The sequence below is a fragment of the Protomyctophum parallelum genome (genome assembly GCF_964188405.1).
Source record: "Protomyctophum parallelum genome assembly, chromosome: 7".
In the NCBI taxonomy this organism is placed as follows: Eukaryota; Metazoa; Chordata; class Actinopteri; order Myctophiformes; family Myctophidae; genus Protomyctophum; species Protomyctophum parallelum.
The window spans coordinates 40,049,202-40,068,540 of NC_139705.1; the positions used below are offsets into that span (position 1 = coordinate 40,049,202).

General features: G+C 41.9%; 1 protein-coding gene across 3 annotated transcripts; it reads left to right on the forward strand.

The window, feature by feature from the left end:
* The first annotated feature begins 238 nt into the window (after positions 1–238).
* Positions 239–19,339, forward strand: mxra8b (matrix-remodelling associated 8b). 3 transcript variants are annotated; one of them, XM_083768322.1, is made up of 11 exons: positions 239–451; positions 3,617–3,643; positions 4,557–4,865; positions 5,394–5,495; positions 5,627–5,757; positions 5,905–6,247; positions 10,239–10,406; positions 11,480–11,510; positions 11,793–11,872; positions 11,979–12,032; positions 19,190–19,339. In XM_083768322.1, exons 1-11 carry the CDS (start codon positions 436–438, stop codon positions 19,213–19,215), a joined length of 1,287 nt encoding a protein of 428 aa, XP_083624448.1. In that variant the 5' UTR covers positions 239–435; the 3' UTR covers positions 19,216–19,339. The 3 variants fall into 3 exon arrangements, with proteins under 3 accessions (XP_083624448.1, XP_083624447.1, XP_083624449.1); XM_083768321.1 differs by lacking the exon at positions 19,190–19,339 and adding an exon at positions 12,548–12,772 and having other exon boundaries at positions 243–451; XM_083768323.1 differs by lacking the exon at positions 19,190–19,339 and adding an exon at positions 12,548–12,772 and having other exon boundaries at positions 248–451; positions 10,239–10,397.

Consider the following 19,339-nt stretch of genomic DNA (forward strand, 5'->3'; position numbering starts at 1 on the left):
CCTCGATACCCAGGCTTTCATTTCGTCTGCGCGAAAAATACTTCTTGTGTCAAGTATAGTATTCAAGAAGAAGAACTGCAACAATTTAATATGAATCCTGTGTTTACTCTGAAATCCAAACTAGTTGGGACCGCTGGGATTTCAGAGGAAGTCTTAAATATCTACTTGTAGGTCTACAATATCGGGTCTAAAAAGATGTTAGCTTGTAGATCTGTTCTTTGTTGTGGTCAACTTGTCAAGCGACATCGTCGTCTTATTTTGGAGAGGCTGAGCTGAAGACAGTGAGGCGGAGCGTCTGCGCCGTACGTGGAGTCTGCACTACAAAAGTATTGTTGCTGGATCAGTTTCCCTCAGGGAGCATTGTTTTGTGACTCACTGAACAGTACACATCCATGCAACAGGCGTTTTACGCACAGGAGGACGACGCACAACATCATGACTTTATATCACAGTAAGTTTTTCCAAAACGTATTTTTTTGCCCTACTGCAGACTTTCTGATTTATGTAAGGTTATAGGCATGAGAGAAAATTTGCGTTTTCTTTTAGTTTTTTTAATGGATTGGGCATTCAAGGATACCATTGATCTGAATTGTATTCATTTAATAGTTTTTTGTTTTTTTCCCCTTGCTATGCCCATGATAGCACTTTGAGAGTTTTGTTGTTATTATTAATACATTGAAGTTTGTTCTGCTTTTTGAGCCCGAGCATCACCATGGGAACTGAACAATACTCCTTTCTCGATATTAAGAGACGTTTAGCCTGCTATGTATGTTTGTGCAGGCTTTTGTTTCCCGGGGCAAATGTGTTTCTAGTTAACTGTGGTCAGAGTAGGGGAGTCAGCACAATCCTACCACTAGTCATTATATGTGTCAGTAATGACTGTTTCAACATGAGTGGGCTATAGAGGGAGGAGGGGGCTTTACCCTTAAGCCATGATGATTAGGCTTTCTGTCTTTACAATCACCCAGTCGCCTTGATATAAAGTTGAAAATAACCCTTGGAATGCACAAGATATTAATTATTGAAGATTATACCAGAGATATTGGACAGATGGGTGCATCCATCTAGGCCTACAGCTCCCATCAGTGTCGGGTCAACTTCAAGTTCGGGTCAAGTTCGGGATGCATTGACTTAACTCTGGCTCAGTGGCATCCCTATTTTCAGTGGTGGTAAAAGTACACCTTTTTTTACTTAAGGAAAAGTATCAATACCTAGCGTTTTGATACTAGAACTAGAGCGATATATCGCTCTAGTTCTATATTGTATCTTCCAGGGCGGTAATTTACTTTTCTGCATTCAGACAGCAGATGGCTTGCTGAAATGAGCAGCTAGGGGTTATACGTGTCTTGCCCAGAGATACTTGAACACGGATGAGCCGAAGGTAGAGGGATATTCTGATTACCAGATGGCACTGATGGAAGAAGTACACATCTTTTACTTAGGAAAAAGTATTGATACTGCAATTTATATATACGCAGCTGTTCCAAGTAAAAGTCCTGTATCGAAAATGTAGCCTACTTGAGTAAACGTACAAAAGTATTGGCATCAATATATAGGTCTACTTAAATTACCAAAAGTAAAAGTACCCATTGTGCAGAATCGCCCATTTCAAATGTTCAAAATGTCTAAAAGATCATTTGAAAATCATGTACATGCTCGCAATGCGGCTGAAGTGGTTAATGTTCACAGACTTGAGATCATAAAGAATCACAGAAACTTTCAATCATCAATCATCAATTATCTTATCCCTGGGTTTAAAATGCATGGAGCCAAACTGTCATAGTATCACTGTTGATGTAGTTATGGTGTTCTCTGTATCAGAATAATTAAAGGATATGTAGAATTGCATAGGGTTTTCGATGGACTACTGTGTAGCAATTATGTCATCCACAGCATGGGAATTTATTTGAACAGAATGCACTCCCATATGAACCCTATCGTTTCTACAAGCTCACTGGTTGCAACACATTGTGTGCTTGTAGATCTGCTATTTTCAGCAAAGAGGTTTGCCGTAGAAGTGAACATGGAGAGGACCCATAGATCCCTGGGCCCTGGGCAACCCTGCTCAACTAAGTATAAGGTTTATAAGTGGTTATAGTAAAACAAAAGTGTTCAGTTAACTACCATAAGTTTGAATCTGGGGGTTCTTTTAAGAGCCTGTTTGGGGTACAAGCAACAATAGCCATTTGGCAGGTCATCTGGAAAATGTCTGTCATTACGTCTTGTGTTTGAGTGGTGGGTTGTTAAGTCTTAAGTGTTAAATCAGCCTCCTGAGTCATCTGCTACTGTGCCTGCAAAGGAGCTCAGCCATGGAGAAAATGACAGGGTTCAGGAAACGTTGTTCTCTCTCTGAAGGGTATATACTATATACTGTAACCCTCAATTCAGATCCCACCAAAGATTTACAGAGAAACATTCGGGATTCAAAGATGTTAATTGTCACATCACATGCTCATACATGTACAGTATGTGAAGTGAAATGTTGCTGTGGCATACTGTGCTAGCATAGCAATGTGCAATATAATTATAATGCAAGAAAAATACAGTACAAGTAAAGGGTTAGAGACCAGGCTTGACCTGGATTGTGCTGTGCAGCCCTCCCCACCACCACGACACAAGAAAAAGAAAAAAACTGGAAATAACCTGTGAAGAATGGAAAAACATCTTTCACATTCTTCTTTTATTACTCTGTGGATATGTGGCTCATAACCTGAACTCTTGTGAACGCAGCGGGTGAAAACGTGCCCCCACACCCTTCTCTTCTTGCATTTCAGTATTTGATGACATCAATAAAACATTAACGTCATCTTCAGTTGAAATATCAGAGGTGCAGCTGGTGCAACACAGTGATCAGTGTGGGTTTTCAGCTGTATAGAGGACCACATGTGGCCTGACTCGAGGAATGACGATTGAATGGAGCCTCTATGTGCCCTGGGCCTAGCTGCATACATCTCCACTGGTTCTTAGGTAAACAGCACATGGTATAGCACTCTGGGGGGAAAAAAGAATAACACAGGCCAGAAATAGCAAACGTGCAGCAGGGAAAATTCCCATAGACTACCAATAGTGGGAAGATATTGTCCACAGAAATGTATTTATTATTTCCCAATGTTTGCACTGAATGTAGGTTTATCTTCTGCTCTTGTTTTCCTGTGTGTGACGCTTAACAATTTATGCCCAATTTTATTGGCCACGGAACTTGATGGAAATAGCTGATCTACAAGCTCTACAAAATGACAAAATAAGCATGCCAGGTTGAAAGTGATAAAATACATTTCTTACCACTTTAGCCATGCCCCTGCAGCTGTTTCTTTATTTCCTTTCTATGTTTCTTTAAGAAGTCCTCTCACGAAAAGTTCTGTGACACATCTGCTCTGAGTAACCAGCTGGCTCGTGGGTCAGTTCGGGATCGAGCCAATTTGCTGACTCTGTCCTTTTGCAGCGATGATTCAACATACATAAACACAAGATTCTTATTCAGTGAATAAACACAGAGGTCTTGGGAAAGCGTGCTAGCTAACCATATAAGAAGAGCTGAAGAGCAGCCCCGGTGATTAAAGCAAAGCCTTCAAGAGAATGACTCTAAACATCAATTTTGTGTTGTTGTCTGTTTCAGTTCTTGCAGTCCTCTTCATGCCCGCCGGTAAGTCAGAAGATCTACTCTCACGTTGAGTCATGTATTATATCTTTCTCTTTTCTATGTACACTCTAATCTAAAAGTCTACTTTTAACTTCTTCATGTTTATATTGTTATTGTAGCTGTGTATCTCTTCCAAGTGACCGACATTTGTTGGCATGCTGCTCATGACTGTTGTACTGTTCTCCTTAGTCATCTTCGTCTCATACATACACTACTGTAGAAAGGATGATTCACACCTTTAGAGCAGTGGTTATCAAAGAGGGCAAAGTGACCCCAGTCTAGACCCCAGCAAAATGTGTTAGTATAGCATCAAGATCATTTGAACTACTTTAACCACACTTTATCGTTTTGGTTATTCCAATATGGCTGATCTGCAAGCTCACAGTGCATCACATGGCCAGCTTGTATTGTAGATCTGGCATTTCTGCTAACTTTTGCTGAAAAGGGATTTGGAATAATCTTGAAAATGTTTAGCGACACAAATCTTATGAGGGTCGAGGTCCCTCCCTGGCACAAAATCTGGGTCAATTTGGAGGACCTTGACATGTTTGACAACCACTGGTTTAGAGCAGTGGTTCCCAAACGCTTTAGCCCGTGACCCAAAAGAGAAATGTGATGTCTCCATGGGACCCAAACTAGTGAAAATAGCAGATCTACAAGCTCATAGTCACAACGCATCGCTTCGTGCCGCATTGTGAGCTTGTAGATCGACTATTTTCACTACTTCTTAAATATTTGTTTTCTAATTTATGGAATTTCTCAGATTGTTCCCATTTTTTGGGAATGTTTTTTTTGTAAATAATAATAATTACAAACACAATGTAAAAATAAAGGGCCCATAAAAATGTATCTGTGACCCACAAACCAGTGATCTTTAGAGTGTGTTTATTTATTTGTGTTGTCGTGGTGACGTCAGCCTGGGCACAGAGCAGCAGCAGCAGGCTAGGCGTGGTGATGGAAGCCAAGAACATCACCCTGCCGGCGGGCACCAGGGCCGCCCTGCCCTGCCACAGTGCCCGCATGGTGTGGACCCAGGACCGTCTGAGGGACAGACAGAGGGTGGTCCACTGGGACGTGGTGCGCACCAGTCCAGAGTACTCTGTGGAGCGCATCCTGGACATGTCCCCCGGAGCCAACCAGAGGGTCTACAACGGCTTCAACAAGGGACGCATCTCCGTCCCCAGCTCTGCTTTCATTGATGGCAACTTCTCCCTCGTTTTCAACAGTGAGACTGGCCCTCCTCCTCCGCTATGTTTTTGCACTGTGACACTGTGACGATACTGTCATACGACATAGTGCCAGGGACGTTATCCCGTCTTATTGACGTCTTTGTAATGGATGCCACGGGCGTTAAGACGTCTCTTTTTCTTATTTTTATTTATTCTTCTTATTATTTTTTTCATCCATATTTTGAAAATTCCTCTAATCTGGTGTACATGTGATGACATGCACATTACATGCATAATAGAATTACAAATTATTTCTTTCTTTATAATGGGAGAATTGGCACTCAGAGCCTAAACTGGTGACCACCAGGTGGCGCTTTAATAGGATAATATTTCATGAAAAGACAAAAAAGATGATATATAGAGGTTTCTGTCCGATGACGACAATATAGCCTATTGTATACTGCATACACATAACATATACAGTATACTGTACATAATACTGATACGTATATTATATAAGCAATATTGTTCAATATTGAATTCAGGATTTCACACTGTTATTGTATGCATGCTGCTTCTTCCAGATGTGGTAGCATCCGACCGCGGCGTTTACACCTGTAATCTGCACCATCACTACTGTCAAATTCACCAGTCAATCCAGATCCAGCTCAATGTCACAAAGTCAGGTGAGGCTCTTCTGAGCAATCTGAAACCTAAAATCCGTAATGTGCCTAAAATGTTCCCTATCAAACCCCAACCAAATGAAAAAAATAATCACAATTCACAATATGAAACTATATATAATCTGTTCTTTCAGTGCGTAAAGAGAAACGTTTGTGGGACGGCGAGAAGACGGTGTTCGTGGTGTTGCTAGGCAGCTCTGTGGCGTTGCCGTGCGTCAACCGCCGCCCACTGTGGAGGGACGGCCTTCAGGAGGACCAGCAGCAGGTGAGTGTTGATTTTGTCGACTAAAACTAGACTTAACACTAAATAATTTCAGATGACTAAAATGTGACTAAAACTGAAATATACCTTTTATTCAAATGATTATGACTAGACTCAAATCAAAATTTGCTGTCCAAATCAACACTCCAGGTGGCCCACTGGGACTTCCAGGCCCCCGGCGTGCGTCCCGACAAAGCCGAGCGCCTGGTCGACCTCTACGCCTCCGGAGAGCGCCGGGAGTACGGGTCGCTGTTCCTGCAGAACAAGATGAGCGTGGAAGAGGACGCCTTCTCGCTGGGGGACTTCTCGTTGACCATCGCCGACCTGGCGCCCGTGGACAAGGGTCTGTACTCCTGTCACCTGCACCACCACTACTGTGGTCTGCACGAGAGACGCATCTTCAGGCTGACAGTAGGACCCCCGCTTCCTCCCCACGATGATGATCACCTTACCGAAGCCCCTCTGGTTATCCCCAACGATACACCGATACCACGTGCGTATATGAGATATTACTTCCTAGAATGTCAACATACGGTACGTGTAAATATTGCTAAATATATAAATATTATATATATATATATTTTTTTTAATATGATCTGGTGGTGCAAGAGTTAATCGAATAAATCGATTTAATAAAAAAAGAATAATTAATTGAAATACCAAAAGGAGCCGATCTACAATCTCACAACGTGTTGAAAACGCAATGTGTACAACAGTATAAAATGGGTTCTAGTGGTTAATCATAATCAGACTAATCAATTTGGTTGAGTGTAAAGAAATTCTAACCAGTACATATACAGTATAAATATGTATAGTCGTATCCAAACATTGTCGTATCCAAGTATCCAAACAATTTGCTTTTCAATGTCTTAATTGAAAAAAAGTAATCGATAGAAAAATCGCTATGAAAAGAATCCATTTGCAGCCAAAAAGTGACTGGGCTTTGAGTCTCTTAGGGCTGGTGACCACAGAGTGAGAACATTGTTCCTGGACTCTTCATGTGGGTTGGATTAGATTTATAAGCATATTTGCTCAGTAAAGTCAGTTCCTCCTCTTGCCAATTTCTGTCCTGCTTTTGTGTTTGAACTGAAGAAGGAAGAGAACCAGAAGTTGAAAGAAAGAAAGAGAGAAAGAAACAAAGAAAAAGAGAAAGACGCTTTGTGAGTTGCAGAGCAGGGTTTTGCAGACTGACTGTACAGGCTTTGCTCTGGTCTAAGAAGCTCTCTAAATAACCACTAATTGGCTAGAAACGGAAGTGGTCCCATTTTCATTGGAGACTTTTCTAATTTTTTCTCAGTTAAACGGTGGTTTAAGTTTACAGCAGAAGACAGTTCTACTCTGCAGACGAGAGCAGTAAGATATCACAGCCCGAACCACTTCTTTTTCCTCAGTTTGACCCCATTTTTCTCAAACTCCCCACACCACGTGTCTAGACCACTGGCTCTGTATCGCCAGGTTTGTTTATCCTCCCGTTCTCCCCATTCCGTGTCTGTTTCTGAGCTGATGTGTATCAGCCTCTGCCCGGTTCAGGCTTGTTTATCAGCACCCAGAGGAAGTCTGCTACATCTGTTCCACATCTGGACCAGCTGTGACATGAAAGAGCAGAGCGAGAGGAGGGGGCAAAGTTATGTGTTAGATTATGAAGCCTCCTTCCCCTTTTAAAGCAACGTTGGCCCATTTTAATAGTTCTGTTTGAGGGATGCTGTGCAAGACATGCGCACGTGGATCGATGCCTTCCCGTCTGGTCCCTTTGAAGTCATCTCAGCGAGGCATCGGGCAGAACGTGTGCACACACTGGTGCTCTTTTGTTCGTTAGATGAATGCCCAAGAGGCCCTGCAGTCTCCAGCAATCAAATGCAATTACAAATGTCATTACAGCCTTTTACTTTAATGCTGTAATCATTTACGGCAAGAGAGAGTAGAATGCTATTGCTATGCCTTTGTGATCACAGAGGAAGCAGTGAGACTGCTGTCGAGAAATGAACATGAATTTCGGTCTGATTCTGAAAATGAATGAAGTTCATCAGTTCATTGACTTGCAAATGATTTCCCAACAACAGGGACGGCCTCCACAAACTGCAACCTCTGTGCAGCATATGTCAAACAGGCATTAACATGTGGCTGGGACTCTGGGACAGATGGTGTGCACGTGACACAGCGGTTTCATGCATTTTGTGTAAATTAAGCATTGACAGGTGATAAAATATTAACCTTGCCCCTACTTAGTACAGTATAGGCCACAATAACAGTCTAAATCAGTTAGACCGGCATAGCCCGATTAGAGATTGAACATTAACATCTGCTGTTATTGATAAACTACAGTAGCATCCAATTCCAATTAGTTGACCGCTTTATTCACGTAGAAAATAGGCTTTTTGGACAGAGGTGCTGCATTCTGAGCACCACCACCCTCCAAATGTCATTGAACCCTGTTGTATTGGGGTGACAGAAAAAAAAAAATAATGGCAGAAAACCACATATCTTGTCAAGTCACACCAAAGCTATCTGGATGGCTAGTCTCCCGGTGAGAGGAAACATGTTGTGTTCTATTTTGGGTGAACTGCTTCTTTAAGCCTGGAAGCACAGCTTGATAAGAAAGAAGAATAATGATGACAATGTGCACGCGCTCTGTTCTCTGTCATCATACCATTTCACCAGCAGAGATAGAGACCTGGTTTATTCAAGTGATAACAGTATTTTCACCTGCTATTTTTTGGGCCATTGACAATACTAGAGCGGTGCCTGTTGGACACTGGCCTACTTGGAACGATGCAAGTTGGAAATGCATGCCGCACCCAGTTATGTCTGTCTCCCTTTTATGTCCATACAGTATAGTTCTTTGTCAGGCATGCCCAAATATGGAGTCTATGCCGATGTCCAATGTCCAAACCATTGTGATGTCAGAACAGGCCATACAGTATACAGTATATGGAGATCTAGGGGTGACTCAAGGCCGGGCACTACACTCCCCGTGGTGGTGTTGGACGCGTGCGTTGAATTTGAAGTTGGTTCCCGAGTTACGTGGATTACAGGCATACACACACACACACACACACACACACACACACACACACACACACACACACACACACACACACACACACACACACACACACACACACACACACGGTATGGTGCATTACTGCATTTATACATTATATAGCCAGGTTTGACATGGTTAACAGTAGAGAAGGGACTGAAGGCTTCTGCAACAGCAGCTGTTATTTCTCATTGGACTGTAGGCCTATATGCAACAGGCAGGCAGTAGTCAAAGTGAAAATGAAATACTATACAATTTCTAGAATCTGCTACTATTTTCTCTCTGTTGTAATTCTTCTTCAAATTCTATGTGCATACAGTAGTTAGCAAGTTGTGTATTTAGACTGGCTTGTGATGCTTGTCACGTTTGTCACGTTTACTCATAAAGAAGGTGTCAGTGATTTGTTTTCCATACACGAAACTAGACTTCTGTGTTTATAAGAAGGGCAAAATAACTGGAAAAGTAATTCAGACAGACAGACATACCACACAACTGAATTCCTCCTTCTTGCCTCCTCCCTCTCCTTCTCTGGTTAGCCTGTTTTTCTGTGCAGGAAAAGCAGCTGCATGACATCAGGTCTGGAAGTCATTACTGCTGAAAAGCATTTTGACATTTTAAGTCCAGCGCCCCCGCCCCCCCCCCCCCCCTCCTCTTTCTCTCTTTCTTTCTCTCTCCTCCCCACCTCTCTCTCTCCCTCTCTCTCTCTCTCTCTCTCTCTCTCTCTTGCAAAGTAAATGAAATAAGCCTCCAGGGTAATAATATTTTGAGTTATATAGAAACGGTTTTCAATTCAGTCCTTGTGGTGTAGTATTTACCATAACTTATATGTTTAGGCTAAGTGTGAGATTAACTGTAGCAATCCTAGAAAAGGGACAATTCCCATCCATGACCATAGTGACACACCTCCAGCTTTGCAGAGCTTTGCATTTTATATAGTTCCTCTAGTTTGCTTCCAGTTTAAGGCTGAAAAAGACCTTGGATATGTAGTATTTACTAGAGCCCAACCGATGCCAGATTGACATAACAAGAATATTTAACTTTAAGTATGGCGTCCATCCATGCATGTACGTGTGCGTTCTTGTTCTTCAGCAGTGGTGGAAAGTACATTTGCTTAAGTACTGTACTTAAGTACACTTTTGAGGTATTTGTACTTTACTATGATGTCAAATCATAGTATGTTGGAGTATGTTACTCCACTACAATTATTTGACAACTTTAGTTACTAGATACTTTGTAGATTTTGGGCATTACAAAACATTAACCACTTCAGCCACATTTCAGCCATTTGAAACAAACTTGAAATGGGACATTCTTAAGTACTTTCTACTTCTGGTACTTTAAGTACATTTTGTAATTACTTTTGTACTTTTTTAAGTACATTTTGAATTCCAGACTTTTACTTGTAAAGAAAATGTGAGTAATATATCCACCGCTGTTCCTTCAGGCACAGATGAGGTGGACAGGCCCCGTGTGGTCAATGTCATCCTGCCTGAGCATGGAGGTCACTCCACGCTGCAGCTGGGATACGTCCTGGCCACCTTCTTACTGCTGGCTTTCATCGTGGCCACCGTGGTTCTGCTGACGCGCCGACGCAGGAAGAGAGGTAGCGTGTGTGAGTGTCCTCTGTGTGTGTGCTCCTCTTCACCTCCGCTCTTACCTAGCCTGTGTAGTGTGTACTTTGTTGACTTCGGTCTCTTCTTTTTCCTACACAAATCTCTTCGACAAAAATAGCCGATCTACAAGGTGAGCTTGTAGATCGACTATTTTCGTCTAGTGTTTGCATATTATCGCCAAATGTTTGCCTGGCCAGAACAGGGATGCACGGCGGTGGATGAATGGATTTCATTCTACAATGACTAACGTCCCCGGTTCGATTCCGTTTGTGTTGTATGACTTTCCAGCTCACAATTCCCTGTCTCGTCTCGGGTGACCCGATAGCCAAGTGGTTACATACAGTATGTGTGGGTTCTTCTAATGCCTGCTAATCTCCGGTTTGATTCCCAGCTAGCCAGACGATTTGCTGCATGCCATTCCCACACTTTCTTTCTGTTTCCTTTCTCTCTACTGTACCTGTCAATACATGCCCCAAAAATAACTAATAGCAAAATAATTTGAAAAAATGTGCCTCAAATATACAGTACATTGACTACATTGTAGTCTTCTTCTTCTTTTATAACACACTGTTCTAATGTGTTGTGCTGTAGTTGCGAACGCAGTGATTGCGAATGCAATGAGCACTAACTATGAGACCCTGCAGATCATGTCTGTGTGTCTGTCCCGCTGTGACACCACCCGCCCGCCACCAGAGGGCGCAGCTGTACACACACACACACACACACACACACACACACACACACACACACACACACACACACACACACACACACACACACACACACACACACACACACACACAAACAACCAACCACACACACACACACACACACACACACACACACACACACACACACACACACACACAAACAACCACACACACACACACACACACACACACACACACACACACAGTAGAAAACTTAAAAAAATGACAAACTAAAAAGAAAAAAGAAGTACGTAATTTATTCTAATTGTTGTTATTGCAATTTACGAGCTGCGTTCGCTTCCCGCGTTTGCGCGTCTTACTTGTGTACTGGTAATTCATATAGTGAAATCTTATTTTTTCAGGGCTGGAGTATGAACTGCGCAGATCGGAACGGTAAGAACTAAGAAGTGAAAAGCATTGCATCATCGATGCACTACAGTACTTGTCTTAATTAACCCATTAAGGACTGGAACGCATCTGTGTTGGATCCATCCCTGGAACAACATAATATCAGATGGGGGTCGGTGGCCAATTACATATCATTTCTGAGGTCCTTGACATGAAATAGTTTGAGAACCACACAACCACCGATATAGAAACAGGATTTTCTGAAAACTGTCCTAAATGGGATAATAGAGTCGTTCTCATGGCAACATGTCACTCATTCCTATGCAGGGGTCATGTGATCAATGGCGATGACATTCCATTGGACAGTACAGAGCTGAAGGCCTGCAACCTGGAACCGCTGAATTCAGGTACAGTAAGCCTTGTCTGCACAGACAAAGCATTAGCTCTGAGTCTCAAGTCTAATTAACCACTGCTCGGTAACAATATAATGTGGCTGATTTGTACCTTCCATAGACTACAAAAACAACCTATTGAAGGAGATGGATATGTCCAAAGGCTCCAATATAGGTAAGAATGAATGTTTCTGTATAAATCTGTAAATGTTATGTCTCCCTCTCCTGGTGGGGGAAGGTAACTTCAACGATGTCCCCAAAAAAAAAATCTGTCCTGCTTTAAATAACTTTATTGACATTGTGAATGAATGAATGGTTTATTTCTGTCTTTGTTTACAAATCAATCAAAACACAATTGTGTGGACTTACAACAAGAACATCATCATCAGAAAATCCAAATTCAATGACCGAAAAAAGGCATAGGCTGAAGCACAATGCTTATTCTTTGCCTATCATTTTCCTTTACAATTCTTAAAAGCCAACACACACACACACACACACACACACACACACACACACACACACACACACACACACACACACACACACACACACACACACACACACACACACACACACACACACACACACACACACACACCCAACATAAACTTAAAATATGCTCAAATTTTATTGAGATTTCATTAACATATATTTTAATTTCCTGCTATCTTCTATGGCCTCCTTCAGACTTTGACGGGAAGCTGTGGAAGTGAAGATTGACTTGCTAAGATGCTGCTGGCGGGTCCAGAGCAGACAGACAGGAAGAGGGCAGACAGACAGGCGACAAAGCTCTGCTCTAATTGGTTCAATCTAAGGCACCATTCAGTGCTTTTTTCTACCCCTATTTTGTAATAAACTGTATTGTGATTGGACGATACTGCAATGTGATTAAAGATCATTTTGATTACGTTAGTACTCGTCATGTTTTTAGCTATTTCAAGTAAGACTATTGTTTTGTTTTCTCTGAATCTTAAACCAGAATGCATGCTATGTTTTAGAGTACGACTTAAACTTTGACTATTGCATTTTTATCTTTCTTTTTTACTTTTGTATAAATTTGCACAAGCAGGATGTACTGTAATTCATGCTAAATGCTTATTGTGTATACAAATGGTCAATTTACTGTATTTACAGAGTTTTTTATGGATGATTAGTTTCAATGAGGTATCAACCAATTTAGAATGTTTAGTATCAATGAGCTATCAACCAATTGAGAAATGTGGCATTTACTACAAACTGATTTGACATTAGTAGTAAAATATATATATATATATATATATATATTGGAATACATATGATGTCATTGTAGATCCATTAATATGCACCACAACTCAGGAAATAAAACCTTGACATGACTTCAGTTTTTTTCGTTTATCAGACAGAGACGGTCTTTATCAAGTGTCCTGCTCTGTAAAAATAAATCTCCATACTGATTGGTTATATACCTGCTGTTGTTAAACAACTGTTTTAAGCACTCTTGCCTTAGCTTCATTAATACTTAACGTATTACATCTGTGGGGGCCAGGGGGAGAACTTTATTAGAAAAAAACAATTACGTTTGCACATGGGCAAAGAGAATGGCCGAGTATCTAGGCAAATAGTGCGGCAAATAGTGCGGTATCTCTCATCGCTATTGGCAATGAGACGGACCGAGTCCTGCCTCCCATTGCAACCATTTCTGCAACAAAAATAGAAATTAAGATAAATTTGCACACAAACATTTTCAATGAAATAATCAGCAAAGCAGACAGATTGCATGTTGTCCACCCTTCTTGCATGCATGCACACCAATTTGTCTGAACTTGCATACCGGTACTACCCATGCAATGGGCTCTTCTCAGGGGCCAGTGGGGCCGTGGCGGGGAAATTGTACCGTGAGGTACTAGGTTTGACACCCTGAAAAGGGCTCCTGGGGCCCTTCATTGGCTGTTGATTTAGTTAAATTTATGTTAAAAAGATGATAAAAACACGTAAAAACACGAATATTACCGTCCCAGGGGCCCTCCTAGGGGTTAATCCGTCCCTGGCTCTTCTCTGGATAACAGGCCAGCGCTTACCTTAGAGGAAAATCAATTCCATCTTTAACCCATTCAGGCCTAAGGCCGATTCTAAAAACGCCTCTAAATCCTGACCTAAGGTTTCTGAAAAACTTCAAATATTGATATAGCAGAATATTTTTTTTTACATTTTTGAATACTGTACATACTGTACAGAACCCAAATATGGGTGCCCGGCCTGAGGGGGTAAGATACAAATAGGGGTTCCCGCCCAGAATGGGTTGAAGGGGAAACTTGCATATACTGTATAGTCGCATGCATTTACCCTTTAACCAGTTGAATCAATCACACTATGCACTTTTTTTTCATTATTTATTTCTCTCTTCCCTTCTGCTTATCTCTCTATCTCCCTTTCTCAGTCTCTGACAAATCAATTGACATGAATTAAATAGTTTGTTTGGCCTTAAGTCCCCATTTGCAAACCACATGGTTTGGCATTCTTCCACCGCTAGCTGTTGTGTGGAGACATCTTGTTTCAGGTATCAATAATTTCACCAAAAACAAGACATTGTGTGTTGCATCCACATGGCCTTGGCAAATATTTTAACACCATGCACCCACTTGACAAAACAATGTCAAACCATGAACACATTCTGTTCCTGCTTTCAGATTACGTTGATGATCAAAGTGTAAGAATGGGAACACGTACTCCGTCGTCTGACCCAGATAACGCTGTGGGTGTTGACAGTGATGGAAGAAGAACTTACATTATTTACTTTAAGTTTACCCTAGTGTAGAAATAGTCTGTTACAACTACAAGTACAAGAGTATTGGCATCAATATATACTTGAAGTACCAAAAGTAAAAGTACACATTATGCAGAATGTCCCATTTCACAAGTTTTTAAATGTACAACATTTATACAAATCCTTTTAAAATAGCCGATTTACGAGCTTGTAGATGTCTGTAGTGGTTTAGTAATATTATTGAAAATCTTAGAAATGCGGCACAAATATTTGAATATATATTTCAGAGCGAACGTTTTTAACTCAATCTTTGCTTCTGGGCGGTCCCTGGAATAGCCAATTACATATCATTTTTGGGGTCCTTGACATGAAATATTGAGCACCACACTGACTACATCAGGCCTAAACGGGTTAAATACTCTAGAGTAAAAACAAAGTACAGTACTTGAGTAAATGTACATAGTTACTTTCCAGCAGGATATGTCTGGCTCTCGCCGTGGTGGCATAACGTCAGCGGTTGTTGAACCGGGTGAAATATATATATATATATATATAATATATCACTGCAGCGTTTATACACGCTTGGAATTATTTCAAACAAACCACGACTTGATGTGTTTGATGGTTTGTGCCAAAAACATAATCTGTCACTGTCAGGCATATAAACCCAAGTATCTCCATAATATTTCCATCTATGTTTTACTTTCTCAGTATAGCAGTAACAGCAGTGAAAGCACACTGCTATTATGGGATGTGTTGTTTGTGAGCTCGTAGATCTGCTATTTAACCCTCGCATGACTGAAGTAAGGCCAGGTACTATACAAGCCATTTTGGGCCGGGAACCCCTTTTGGCGTTAGCATCATGTTATGCTTTAGCTATTGAAAAAGAGCAGACCTACAAGCTCATCATAGTGCGCCACGAGCTTGTAGCCAGGTCTGCTATTTTTGAAAAATCGAAGAACGACATAGAAACATAGCTTTTCCAGAAAACTGTCAGGATGTAGAAGACATTTTTATAATCTGATCTCAGGTCAAAATGGGTTAAAGGACAACTTTAGTTTTTTTCAACCAAATTAGATAAAGTTGGGTGTTGTTTTTTCTTCATGTACTGCTTTCTTTAGTTGAACTATTTCCGGACAGGGGGGCGGGGGCATTCGAACAGGGGGCTAAATATGTATTAGTTTACAACATTTTACGGCGATTTCTTTCTTATAACCCTCCTACACCCTATGAAATTATATCTGACCAATATCTGGAATCTGTATACTAAATACATATTAAGATTAGTCATCTTTATAGATACGGTCATAGGTTAAAGCTCTATTGTGCTAAAGGATGCTCGTTTAACAGATTAAATGTCTCCAGTGTGCAGCCCCAGCAAATCTCAAACACATCTTGGTGGGTTGTAAGACCAGTCCAACTAAAGGAAGATACACCTGGCGCCACAACCAAGTGCTAAAGTGCTTGGCTGCCGAACTTGAGAACAAGAGGGCAACCACCAATGCCATGCCTCTAAATGCCCAGTCTACCTTCCCACGGAAAACCTTCATCCGGGAAGGGGAGAAACGGCGGACCAAGCCAGCGCCTCCAAACTCAGGCCCACTGAGTGCAGCCCGGGATTGGGAAATGCGGACAGACCTCACCCAGAGACTCACCCGAAATTGCAGCGACCAACCTGCGTCCAAATCCTGTCGGCGTGTCTTCATCGTTGAGCTAACAGTCCCATGGGAGGATAACATCGATGAGGCATTCGAGCGGAAGAAGCTGCGGTATGCCAATTTAGCAGCTGAAGCAGAGGGGCGGGGCTGGAACGTGAAGGTGGGCTGCAGAGGCTTTGTAGCCAGTTCCACCACAAGGCTCCTGAAGGAAGTAGGGATCAGAGGTCAGGCCCAACGGAAGGCAATCAAATAACTTTCCACTGCGGCAGAACAGAGCAGTCACTGGTTGTGGCTGAAACGTAGAGACGCAACATGGGCTTCCAGATGACCACGTGGTGCCACCATGCGACATACACCCAGGTCTGATCAACCTGGGGTGGGCCAACCTCGGCAGAGGGTGTCTTGTGATAAGTGGCCGAAACACCCAATGTGTCGTACTGGTGGCACCACGCGATCATTGACAATTCCACCCCACCCAAGAAGTCATCTCCAATCCAGTCAATTGTTGTGCTGAATATTTAGGGATATTTAACAACTAGTCCTATTAAGAATCCAGCAGGGCACAGCAGGGAATCGAACCCCATCCCAGTAAACCAGGAGCTCCATGCCTGTGCCAAAGTGCTTCGTTTGCGATGCAACGCAAAAACCTACCCTAGTAGGAGCCCTACCCTACCAGCCCTACCCTACCAGCAGCAAAGAATACAAAAACAGATCCTTACCAGTTACCATGAACCATCACGTTCTTCTGCAAATGACAGGCGGTGTCCACAAGTTAGGGGAAATGGTGAAATGACGGAACCGGACGAAATTGTGGCAGCCCGACGCGACGCAACCGCAGGAAGCCGGAACGCAAACGCAAACGAGAGAAACACCATCAGTACCCTGCAGAACCACACCAGCGACAGCAAAGGACAATAAACAAGATTTGTACTCACTGCGCAGCAAGCAGCTCTTCCCAGCAGCAGCTATAGCATACAGTTCCTACCTCAATGTCTTGTGCAGGGGGGCATCGAACTGGGAAACTTTACATGGGCTCCAGGGTAGGGGTCCTCGGAAGATGGCTCGTCTCAGGGCCTGGTGCTGCCTACACCACTGGTCTCGTGACTCTGAAGAGAAAAGATAAGTGTCATGTAGGCCTACATCACATTAGAAACACATGTGGCTGTATAGCCTTGTCAGCCCCCACAACCCACATTTTACAACTTAACATCCCTCCCCCAAGGTTACTTTAATATACATTTTCCCCCCCAACTTTTGAAATATGTTTTTCCCTCAGCTTTGAATTAACTTTAAGCCCAACATTGTATTGTGAGTTTGTGACAATACCAATTTTACCCTGACAGGTCTGTAACTCTGTCTGTAACAAATAATAATAATAATAATAAAACTTTATTTGTATAAACATGACATGAAATGCAGCTCAAAGTGCTTTACAGAACAATGGAGAAAAATGAACCCTTACAGCTCTGAGAGTGTACAAATGGAACCAAATGGACCCCGTCCATTTGTACACTGTCTCAAGAGTTAAGAGGAGATCTTGAAATGCAAGAGTTTGAAAGCCATTGTGAAAAAGACACTATGAGCCATATTGGAACAGTTACCTTAACGCTTGTTATAAAACACAACTCCTCAGTGGCATTCATTCACAGATCAAGTTCCCCAAACAGAATCATTTCAAACAAATAAAAATAAATAAAACTATTAAATGAGTAAAGAGTTCGATGTGATCAGTATCGAATCTTTAATCATTTTTCTATTAACAGTTTATATCATTACATGCATGCTTTTAGAAAATAAAATTCAAGGTATTTTATAATATATATATATATATATATATATTATAACCAATATGAATTTTTAAACCAAAAGGTCAAACAAAAATCATAAATCAAATACTTTCAATATAAACAAACAGTTAACCAGTTGATCCAAGTTAAGACACCAAGCCTATATAACTCACCGAAGAGTAACCAAGGACTGTCACAGTGAACAGGAACCTGCTGCTGCTGCCATGCCAAACATTTCGGCCATCTTGCATGAGGTGGGAGTGAGGAGTGTAGGAACTGATGTCACCTTTATACTGCTTTGATTGACAGTTGACATGGGTTGCCATTTGCGGGTTGCCATGTTGGCTGGGTTACATAAAGGTTTAAGTTTAACATTTAGTTACCTTCTTGCTACAGACAGACGGTGTGTAACTTCTTGCTACAGACAGACAGACGGTGTGTAACTTGTTGCTACAGACAGACCAAACACACACCAGGAAGAATACATCAGAATGCTGCTTCCACACAGCTTTATATAGTTGAGGCCATCACAGGAGCCAACCAGCAGCCTGGCTCCTCCTAAACGTTAGGCCATTCACACGCATGCAGTCACCACACCTTTTTGAGTGGTGCAACCACTCCTACAACCAGCTTGCAATGTCCTCGTACCTGTTTGTGTGTGTGTCTGTGAGAGCACGAGTATGTGACTTAATAATAGCAGTAGGGGGCGCCAGAAACAGTGAGAGGGGTAGTGTCTCTAATGAGAGAGAGTGAGAGAGAGAGAGAGAGAGAGAGAGAGAAGGGGGGGGGGGGGGGGGGGGGGAATTGCACCACTCAGTTCACACGTGTGTGATTTTTTTCAATTCAATTGACATTGAGAAAACATACGTTTACATTGCCAAGGCAAAAAGCACAATACAACAAATCAAAACTAAATGTATACATGTACATTTGAATTGAAAGTCAGAATATTCAATAAATCAGTGTCACACACACACACACACACACACACACACACACACACACACACACACACACACACACACACACACACACACAGGCCTATATAAAACATAAACTTAAAATATGCTCAAATTAATAAAAAAAATGATTTCATTAACATATATTTTAATTTCCTACTATCTTCTATGGCCTCCTTCAGACTTTGACGGGAAGCTGTGGAAGTGAAGATTGACTTGCTAAGATGCTGCTGGCGGGTCCAGAACAGACAGACAGACAGACAGACAGACAGACAGACAGACAGACAGGAAGAGGGCAGGGAGACAGGCGACAAAGGTTGCAATCTAAGGCA

Bases quoted from the DNA above. Each gene is read 5' to 3' on its own strand.
- mxra8b (XM_083768322.1), top strand. The intron at 3,644-4,556 runs GTAAGTCAGAAG...TGGTGACGTCAG, and splicing joins AGTCCTCTTCATGCCCGCCG to CCTGGGCACAGAGCAGCAGC. The intron at 6,248-10,238 runs GTGCGTATATGA...CTGTTCCTTCAG, and splicing joins CAACGATACACCGATACCAC to GCACAGATGAGGTGGACAGG.